Source organism: Mytilus edulis, chromosome 1 (assembly GCF_963676685.1).
Source record: "Mytilus edulis chromosome 1, xbMytEdul2.2, whole genome shotgun sequence".
NCBI classification, from domain to species: domain Eukaryota; kingdom Metazoa; phylum Mollusca; class Bivalvia; order Mytilida; family Mytilidae; genus Mytilus; species Mytilus edulis.
In genome coordinates this window covers 30,639,563-30,651,178 of record NC_092344.1, presented here as the reverse complement: position 1 = coordinate 30,651,178, position 11,616 = coordinate 30,639,563, and the positions used below count along the sequence as shown (strand labels likewise).

Genomic DNA, 11,616 nt, shown 5'->3' with positions numbered 1-11,616 from the left:
GTTGGTTGACATTGCTCAGTATTTTTTCTATGTAGTGGTACTCTTTAGCAGATAAGATAACCTCGGTATATATCGACTGGGTTGGTTGACATAGCTCAGTATTTTTTCTATGTAGTGGTATGTAGACGGATGTTGTTTTTTTTTTAATTTTCCAATGCTGATGTCGACTCAAAACGTTTTAAACGAAACAAGAATTACTGTAAACAGATTGATTTGATTGCTTTACGACACATCAGCAAAGAAAGGCTTATCGCAAAGACACTTTAGAAAAACAACTTTGCTTGAGGAATTTATACCCTTGTTTCAACACAAATAATATCATGAACTGGACATTAACAGATACTATATATCATTTAAAACATGATCATATGATGAACACTTGTAACTTGGTGGATGACAATTCGGCATTATTAGCTAAGTTTATATTAAAAGATGCAACCTGAAGTGATTGCCGTCCGTGATTTATAATTAGGTGTCATTATTCAGTTCTTATACAACCAAGATCGATTATTTAAAACAATATTTTATGATTTTCATGAGTACACCATGTTTTTATGAACCTACCTTCCTCATAGTAGGATCCTAACTAGGAAAGATATAAGATATCTGAGAGACAAAACACCCAAAAGGTTCTTAGTAGAACAATCAAAGCTGCGGAAGGTAAACTTTTCTTAAGTTGTTGAAACGAAATGAAATGAACTACACATTTACAGGCAAATGTAATTGTTTAATTATTCTTATACCGATGCACTATTTTCATTAGGCAGCAGTCCTGCGTTAATTGCTTTTTAAAAAATGTATTATTTGCGTCAACTATAATTTTTCAGAGGTACCAACATCATCTGTCACAAAATGTATTTTCGCCAATTTACCTTTTGTTCTATCGTACATAAGAATCATAAATAAAATATCAGATATTGTTATGATATGGTAAAATATTAAGATTAATTTAGAGACTATTGTTGCAAGATTTGCCAAAGTGATAAGAAAGTAGAAGCTTCTGCTGATTGAGTATTGACCACGTGCACAAATGCTGTATTATCTTTATGCCCCTTGCGGACCCTTAATTGGAAATAAGATAAATCTTATCTTATCTTATCTTATGCTATAATTATGCATTATACAAGCATCACAATAAACTGATGTTTCTTATTGCAAATAATTTTATGATTTTTTGTGCACAGTTGTTGAAAATCCCGATGCATTGTTTTTTATGAAAAAAGAAATCAGGCGCAATCCTTTTCTTTTTTCATGGCGCAAAATTGAAAAAAAGGACGAAGTTTGGCGCTTTACAGATTTCTCGCATCAAGCATTAACCGTTTGGCAAATGGCTATGCCATATTTATTGTATTGAATATATATTTGCCGTTTTTATTGTATTGAATATATATATGCCGTATTTATTGTATTGAATATATATATGCCGTATGTATTGTATTGAATATATATATATGCCGTATGTATTGTATTGAATATATATATGCCGTATGTATTGTGTTGAATATATATTTTCCGTTCACTTATTCAGTAAAATGGTAAATTAAATGTTATTCGTTTATGCAGATTACACCTTATAAATTACGAGAGCCTTTCTTGGTAGACATTCAAAACTCAAACAAGCATCGGAAAGCAAAGGGGAGTACGGACATAGAAACCTTCAGAGCTATAAGAACAAAATGGATATAAAAAGAATAACCAAATTCATCTAAGGTCAACTTTTCCTGAGGGAGTTGGAATTTTCGATTTTTTAAGATTTCATTATTTATCAACGGAGGATATACAAAAACTTGTTATAGATCATGTCAGTGCATGAACACTGATGGCTGAGCTATTGATATTTTCGGGGACTAACAATCTACCAACAGTTAGCCATATAATTATCGTTAGCTGTTCACAAATACAAAATAACCATCACCTTATCTGAATATTCACACCAATTTTCGGTGATAATGTCATATGTTTGCTTGTTAAGATAAGGCCAGTACGACTAGTTTAGCATTGTATATCTAGAAGCCTTGTTAAGTAAAGGATGTGTGTGATATTGCCTGTTTGTCTGTTTTATCTTGTACAGATTGTCTATAATTGATAATTAATTTGATTATCATAATATGATTTTTGTTTACTTTTTTATGTCTTTACTGTCAACTGATCAAATTAAATATTTTTGCTACTTTCGATCCCATGCAGTTAGTGTGAAAACCTTTTTTCTAGCAATTTGGAAGCATGCTTTATAAGTGCAAAACACATAGTTCATGATATATCAGACTATCAAAAAGGTTTTTACTGACCAGTAACAGTTACTATGACAGTTGTCTAATATATGACCGGAACTTCTTACCCTTCCGGAGTTCATCACCGGTGTTGGTGCTGTATTGAACAATAAATTTCATATTTGAAAAATGTACAGGGCACAGGGGCCAAAATGCGAAACCACACGCCTAAATATGAATTGCTACCTTAGTTGTTTGTATAGTTCTGTTGTTTTCTTTTTTATGTTTTGTTTTTCTTATTACATTGGTAATGTCTGTTTTCTTTAGGCTAATGGTTCTTAAATGCCTTACTGGTATGGTCTCCATCTTTTAACTAAGATATACAATAAAAAAAGGCTAACCATCTCATATTTTATTTTATTTTAGCAGCTATCTTTGCTCCAAGACATATCCCATGGCCAAACCTCTTGAAAGTCGCAATAGTATATAATAAATATACCTCCATTTTGTGAGTAAGGGAATTCCTGTTTAAACTCATATCGACTAAGGATGTTATCAGCATATGTGTTCCCAAACATCAGAGGACTTGTTGAATCAATGGCAACAGCACCGGAGCATGGTTCGAACTCCCCTGTATCGGGACGCTTACAGAACGGTCTACACAATCTTCCACCGGAATCAAATGCTGTCAGAAGAACTTTTGTTACGCCATAGCCGGGGTTTTTCACTGGAACATATGTTATTGCCTCTGCCATAGCAAATCTTTCATCTATAATGGCATATTCTAGTGAAGTTCCGTCGTAGTTTAAACCATCTGTTTGAATAAATATCTTTTCCATCCCAGAGCCATTAAATCTACGCCTTGAATACGATTTAGGATTCCCCGGATGTATTTTGTCGCTCATTATTTGATAATGAGACGCAGAGAACACATCAGTGCTTGACGCTTTGCCATCTCGTATCGCATAGGATTTGAAGTTAACTGTTGGTGGTCGCGTTACATATACTTTAACAGTTAAATACACCCAAGCGTCCATGTCCGCCCTCCCGTTTATCTCAAATCTGTTTTGAACTGTATTAAGAACTACAGGGGTAGAATCTAAATGGTTAAGATGTTCTTTGTAGCTCTTGGAGATGCAGACCCATTTTGTCTGGTCACAGAATAACCAAAATGATCCACAGTCTGGATACTCCGGGCTACAAGTCGGAAATTCCTGACAAGTATAGATATCCCGTGTAAAGTGATGGCTATAACCATCTATGTTTGTATAATTCTGATGTATAAATCCATCCATTAACCTGTAAGGATGCTGTAACGGGTCATTGGTGTTTGGATAGTCTTTTGAGGGGTCGATACCATTTAACATTTGTTGAATGCGAAATTGTTCCCATATGCAGTCAATAAATGCATGGTAACTGAAAAATAAAGGGTCTTCTGCAGCAGATCTCAAACGACCCATGTTACCACCAACGAAGCTATGACCTTTTCCATGATGGTTTTCTAAGTTATATTTTAGTTCCTTGGCGGTAGGATTTAAAATTTCATGATTATATTTTCTGGACAATATATTTGCCAAGTCTTTTTTATCCAATGGTCGACCAACTGCTCCAACATTGCGAGTTAAAAGACCGCCTTTATCGTGATGCCAGTTTGCATATGGCCCATCAGTCACTAAGCCATCGGGATTTCCAATAAACAATTTTGAAAATATGATAGAATCCTCTGGGTTTTTCATTTCACTGTCTAACGTAGAATCCCAATACGGAAGGGTAACAGTAGGTATGATTTCCCTTAATGCTTCCTCGAATCTGAAAGAAAGTACTGATCTTAGTATTGCAAGAAATTGGACAAACGAACAGTTCATTTCGGGGCCTTTTATAGCTGACTATGCGGTATGGGCTTTGGTCATTGTTGAAAGCCGTACGGTTACCTATAGCTGTTATTTTTTGTGTCATGTTGGTCTCTTGTGGAGAGTTGTCTCATTGGCAATCATACCACATCTTCTTTTTATACAGTTCTATTAATACGAAAAAGAGAAAAAATAGTTAAACCAAATTTTATTGTGTACTGAATGCATGGAATTCTCTGACATTAAAGATGTTCTGTATGGTTTGTATCTGTTAAATTTATTCTATATGAACAATTTTTTAGTTGAAGATTATTACACTTACTTTCAGATCATTTCCTAATGCATATAAAGCAAGACTGTGGTTAGCTTGATTGCTTTGTTTGTATATTGCATAATTAATATTGGGATAATGTGCAATCAAATTTGAATATAATACATACTGGTTAAAATATGCCTATAAATATCATATTGTTTGAAGATGTCAATGTTAATTACAAAGCTTGAATTAAGTTTATACAAACAGAGAAAGCAAGCCTACCAAAGTCTTACTCTACAAGCATTAGGAAATTAGCTGTAATACTTCTTAGAATTTAGAATATATTACTACATACGTAAATGCAAAGAAGAAAGAATATCATGAGACCGGGTGGATAATGGTACTTTTTAAAAAGGAACTAACGCCAATTCAATGTGTTTCTTGTTAATTCGAATGTTGATGTCACAAATATTATGCTTTTAAATATCTGTGATAGGTCTTTATCCAAGCGTCATTTTGATTTACAATTGTAGTAATTATGCATTCATGAAAATAAATTAAAGTTTAGAAACAGGTGGAATGTCATCTATTTATAAAAAAAAAAAACCATCGCACGATAAGTGATCGTCTTAAACCGGTATTTTGTTAAGTATTTTGTTAAGAAGTTTGTTTGTTGTTAGAAAAAAAGTTTGGTAGTTACTTTTTGAACTAATTCCATTTTCGAACAGAAATGAGTCAATAAGGCTCTTCCAACTGATTGAATAAAATGTAAAATTGACCAATTTAGAAGAAGAAAAAATTAAAGTTGATGATAGAATAAAGAAACATGTTTAATGTCATAGCAATGGTTTGAATATGCATGTATTTGAATATGAAGATTAATCAAATTATTTGACATGCAGTCAGCTCTTCTTTCAGTTGCTTCAAAGGTATCAAAAGAATTAATACTGTATAATTGCTGTTCAAAAGTTCAATTTTACTTTTTTCAATACTTACTTTGAATGCGGTCTTAAGTAAAAGAAACAATACCGGTACTTATTTGAATTTAATTTCCATCTATATTTAGAAGATGAAGAAAACCTCAGAGTTTAACAGACACACTTTGTCTGACTATGATCCGCAAAACATCATTCCTGTGAATAATTTTGTGCATTCAATACTTTGAATAACTTACATCAAACAAAAAATTCTATGCCATCCGGGGAACGCTGGACCAAAATGTGCACTTCCAATGGCGTCTCCACGGTGAAAATTAACTATAGCATCGTATTTATTTGGCAATACACTCTATGAAAACAAGAAATGACAAGTTTTAATTTTGCAATAAAATAACACGATTAAAAGGCAAGACTTCTATAAGAACCAGCAAAGGTGGAGGGTTTGATGGAAGTCTTTCAAAAAAGAATGTCGAAATCAGAAATAAAGGTAAAAAATCTCTAGTCGGTCATTGAAGATCGAGATTTTACAAAGTCAACAAAATAAGACAAAAAATATCCAATGGAAATCAGATAAGCTGAGTCGGTTTACTGCCAATTGTAGGGGCGCAGATATCAATTCTTCAATCAAATAAAATCACATAAATTTAAAAAAAGCATCTCCTCATGTAAAAGGACGTTAACAATTGACTTCCCTACCCTTTACACAAGAATTCCACATTGAAATAAAGTCATTTTTTTCACACGAATTTTGCTTAAGCAGACGAAATTCGTAATGTAATTCGTAATAACCCCCCCCCCCAAAAAAAAAAAATCATTATTATGCATTTGAACGAACTTGTTATGTTTAGTGTACATGTATTTATGAACAGATTACTACGGATGTGTTAAGTTTGCATTAGCCAACATTTAGTTTTGCTCTCCTCGTTTATAATTATGACAAATTGCAACGTATTGCCGGATTTCTAGCACGTGGAACACGATGGTAGTCAGAGTTAGAGTAGTAAGATTTGTGAAGATTTTGTATGAGTGCCAATGAGACAACTCTCCATCCAACGTCACAATTAGAAAAAAAAGTAAACCATTCAAGGTCAAAGTACGACCTTTAACACGGAACTTTGGCTCACACCGAACAGCAAACATTAAAGGAACCCAAAATTGACATGTGTTAAACCATTTAAACAGGAAATCTAAAGATCTAATCTTAAAAAAGAGAGAAACAAGAAACGAGTAACTGCTCTACATTTTAAACGAACATCGGTTCTCCTCATCACTATATGCTTAATGTTTATTTTCTTACTCTTGAGTTTTGTGAACAAGATTGTCGTTTGTCTTTTTGTCATTATGGCCTTAGTGTTGGTTTATTTTTTCGACTTCAGGTTTTAATTTCTATTATGGTTAATCATACTTAAAGTGCCAGGCTTCTCTCCTAAACAAAATTGCAATAATGTGCGTTTACTAAAGGAACAAATTTTACACAGAGTTGATATGTATAGGACGTTTTCTTAATTCTAATAAATATATATTTTAAGATGCCTTTATATATTTGTATTTACGTTTGATTGTTTCAAAGAACATACCTGGTCTTGTTTTAATAATTGTACAGCCCTATGATAATCATTTCGCTCGTTTTTTGTTAACATTCTATATTCCTTTCTAATCCTCAAAATCTGTTCTTTCTCCCTCCGACCTTTTTCAAACAACCTTAAAACCCAACGTGATGTGTCCTCCGTCACTTCATATGGGAATATTTTCTTTGAGTCGACCCATAGATGCTCCTGAACGCAAAACGTAGTCACATCTTCACCTGGATATTCGGTTGGGCTGATACCATAGGTTCGATTCTTTAAACAAGAGATCAAATTAGCCGGAAGTGGCATTTGGTAGATGTTTGCGTCGCAACCATATTTTGAAAGGATGGAAATTAATATAATCAGCTGGTTAGTTAGTACTAACAATATCTACGAATATAGAATTTAAAAAAATTAGAATATAACAACTCCGACAACAACAACCAAGTACCAACAACATCAGCAACAATATCAACATGAACTACAACGCAATTATCATGATTATACTTATATCGTTAGATTTACGTGGGGTCTCAATGGCTAGTTCATTTAACCAGTTCATCTACAATAGTTTGTCACCTCTGATGTTGAGAGTAACGACTCTGTTGGTGACCAGGTTTGTTCGATCCCGATCTTAATTGACAAGTCCATGATTCTCTCTTGGTATGCTGACTTCCTTCATCAATAAAACTAGCCGTTATGATATACCTAAGGTAACTGAAAGTGGCGTTAAGAAAAAAAACCCAAAAAAAACCCAAACAAACAAACAAACTTATCGTATTTATTATAGTAAAGTTTCATATGATTTTTTTCTTAAATGTGTGTCCGTCTACCTCATGTAAAAATGCTATCAATTTATACTGCCATTCGAAATGAACAGACATATAGAGGTACAAATATTATCTTCAGTAAAAAAAAATAGCGTCCATACAATATATGTTCATTTTTTTCTTTCGTTTCAGCCAAACAAATGTTTATAAATGCAGGGACAGAAACAATGTTCTAGAAAAGGCAGTTATTTTCCTAAATAGTTTATTTAATTATTTTCACGATATGCCAAATATTTTCCGATCAAAGTGGGACACTATCTTCCCATCTCAGAGTCTGTCATGGTGATTTCAGCAAAATAGTTTTTTTTCTGAAAGTTGACAATTTATGATAGGTTTCAATACTCTACTATCGTTACCTCTTTCTTTTAAAGCAATTTCCTTTTTTAAAGTTTGTTCATTTTTGAAGTATTTGTATTAGTATAGTGGTTTGTACAAGATAAAAACTAAAAAGCGTTGTCAATAAAATAAACTCATCATAGATACCATGATTGTGTTTGCGCCAGACGCGCGTTTCTTCTAGCAATGACTCATCACTGATATGACTGATAATTTTAAAAAAGCCAAATAAAGTTCGTAGTTGAAGAGCATTGAGAACCAAAAAGTTTTGTCAAAGATCAAAGTTTGGTAAAATGTTAATTTATAATTATGACAATATCAATGATAATTTATGTCAAACTTACCATCATTTTCTCTACCAGCGACTAGCTACTTGCAAACTAAGAATCGTTAGTTCTTATAAAGGGTAACAATTTGTTGATGGATAAATGCATTTCTTTTGTTAAAAAAACAATATTGGTTTTGAAAGGCGTTTTTGAAGAAACATATGTTTCGTATTATTTTCGCAATGCCATTATGAATATAACTGCATTATTCTTTTCCACTACAAAGTATAGTTTTTAAATATTGTTTAAATTCTTTACACAAGGCATTAGATATGCATTTGTGAAAATCATACCTTTATTATTTGTGTATTTGACTTTAGAATTCTTTTTCTAAGATAAAGTGATTTTTTTTTTCGTAAAAGTTTACACCTTAAACTCTATAATTTCATATGTTTATCTTTAATATTTGTCTATCGAAATTCAGATGTGATACAAAGGCGGATCCAGGGAATTGAAAGGGGGTCGTAATTCCATAAAATTGAGGTAATATCACCGAGCGTAGCGAGACGAAAAAAAACCTTAACCTATTTTTGTTTAATATAATTTTCGAATCAAAAAGGGGATGGGCGTATAATCTTGTCTTATATTAATAATTGTTCAACTCTATTTTTGTTAAAACTCAATTTTCCTTTCCTTCCCTATCCTTAATTTTTTTTTCTCCCTCCGATTATTTTCAAACAACCTTAAAACCTAACCCGATGTGTCTTCTGTATAAACTTCATATGGGAACATGTTCTTTAAATTGACCCACAAATGATCATCAACACACAAAAAAGACTACGCCAATGTAGTAAAAGCATTAAGACTATTCAAATAAGGATAAAAAAAAACCAGAGAGAATTGCATAAACTTCAACCTAAGAAGCAAGGCCGGATGATTCGAAAATCCTGAGCACGTTCGTGCAATTATTCTGGTGTATTAAGATTTAACACCAAGAAAACATGTCGCGAGTAACTTAAAAAGCAAACACGTCGTATAGGTAACGCAATTATTGATGGTAACCGTCAAATTTGTACAGTGTTGATTTCAGTAATACTTCAATAATACTTCTTTACACACATCTTGGAACAATTTTTGCTGTAGGTGCACATAAATTAAGTCGGTAAGCATGCACGTAGGCAATATACATTGATCAAGCAAAACGATGATTCGAAGAGTACAATAAAACCGGGAAATCTTCATGTTTTGCATATATCATGTATAGTTTGAATTCGTACATGAGTGTCAATTTAACAAAAAAAAAAAAAGATTCTGATTAGACGCTAATCTTTAAGTTTTAAAGGCAGCATCATTAATTTCAACACGAAAACAAGGAGATGTGGTATGATTGGCATTGAGACAACACTCCAATCAAGTCCAAATGACGTGAAAGCAAGCTAATATCATATATCACTGTAACGGCCTTCAAACAAAGGTTAAAATCATAACGTATATAGTGAGCTATGAAATGCCCTGATATGAAAAAAGGGTGTCATCCTGGTTTGCCCACTTTTAATTACATGTATATGTAAACATAGAGGGAATTGTTGTTTTAACAATTATAGTTTATTTCTGAATTATAGTCATATTTTTTACCTTTTATTTTACCTGTAAATTTTTATAAGAATATTATATTCTGCTATTAAATCAAGGAAAATGTGCAAAACTTTTCTATATTTTATATTTCTTTGGCGGAAAATGTATTTGCATTTATACAAAAAAGGAAAAAATGTGCACTTAAAATGAATTATTATTCCAATTTATCAACAAATAGTTTTAATTATTGATATATTCTGAAAAAAAAAGTAAAAGAATGAAACTTTGACTTTATTCATTTTTTTTTTAAATTTTAATAAAATACACAGTTCTAATAATTAAATATAAAAAATATCCAATCAATTCTGACAACTAGAATATAAATGGAACTGTTCAGTAGCCAAGCTATGAATATGACACAATTTGAACAGTAAACTGCAACCAAGCTAGCATTTTCTTAAAAAATAAAAATAAAGTATCTTTCAATTAATTTATAATAATCATGATTGCTAACAACACCAGTTGGAACTTCAACTAGAAAGACTATTTATTGACTATGAGACAGCAACCAACAATGCAGCACGAACAGTGTGGCCAGGGGTAAATGAGAAAGGCTGCATGCTTCTTCCATTTCACCCCGTGTATTTGGCGATAGGCACACAAATATGGTCTACAGTCCTATTATTAAGAAAATGAAGACATTACTAAACTGATACGACAAGCTGCAGTACTACCTCTTGTTCCGCCCACCTTGTTGAGGATGTTTGGCTAAACACTTTAGAAGACATTGGAGAAGCTGAAAACAAACCCGCTACAACTTCATTTACAGAATACATGACAGAGTTCTGGGTTGAAAGCTACCGCTTTCTATGGAATCACTATTACACAGAAGGACCCCGCACCACAAATTACCTGGAAGGATGGCACAACAAAAGACTCAAACATGCCCACCCAAACATCTACCAGATCATTGATTTACTGAAGGAAGAGATTTCTCTGACACAGCATCACATCTTCTCCATTTGAACTGAACAATGAAGTGAAATATTATTATGTGATAAGACTGGTAATAAAAAAAACCAAAAAAAAACATAAACAAACAAACAAACAAAAATTGTAAATTGCGATTTTGTAAATATAATGTTTTGAGACTTTTGATGTATATATAAAAAATTGTATTTCTCCTCATTTTACATATTTCCTTATGCAATGCATTTATTGAATTATTTTTGAAATAAAAGAGATCTTGTATTGATATATTTATATCATGAAAATCATTCAGAAACTAATAAACTATAAAGACACTATGTAACTGAATATCATTTTTTTTGTTATTTGTTGTGTACATGTATGTATGTTGAACAAATATTTGATTTTTTTTTTAATAATTTTTCTATACAAAAAAAAAAAAAAACTGAATATATAGAAAAAACACTTACAAACTATATACCTAAGTTGGAACAGACTATACAATTGTATGCTCATTAAACCTTTTGTCTTTTTTGTTTTCTTTACTATTAGATAATTGGTAGAATTAAAAGTGGGCAAACCAGGAGTAAACCAACAAAACAATTAAAAAAACCCCACATAAAACCATAATTAGCCACTGAATAACACATCCCTCACACAAGACAGAAATACATAATGTGGTGGGGTTCGAAAAATTTATGTGAGTGTTTAACCCTCCCCTAATATAGAACAGTGGTGTTTTTTCTTATGTTGTACTAAATTAGTACAACATAAGAAATACTTTCAAATATTGCTCAGTTGTTGTTATAGTGACCAAT

The 11,616-nt window shown here is 32.2% G+C and overlaps 1 protein-coding gene across 1 annotated transcript; it reads right to left on the bottom strand.

Moving 5' to 3' along the window:
* Window positions 1–2,607: 2,607 nt before the first annotated feature.
* On the bottom strand, window positions 2,608–8,443 carry LOC139529180 (tyrosinase-like protein 1). The gene is made up of 4 exons (XM_071325465.1): window positions 8,333–8,443; window positions 6,832–7,212; window positions 5,491–5,603; window positions 2,608–4,019 (listed from the first exon to the last, which is right to left on the bottom strand). The coding sequence occupies exons 1-4, from the start codon at window positions 8,336–8,338 to the stop codon at window positions 2,633–2,635; spliced, it is 1,887 nt and encodes a 628-aa protein (XP_071181566.1). The 5' UTR covers window positions 8,339–8,443; the 3' UTR covers window positions 2,608–2,632.
* Between the last annotated feature and the right edge of the window lie 3,173 nt (window positions 8,444–11,616).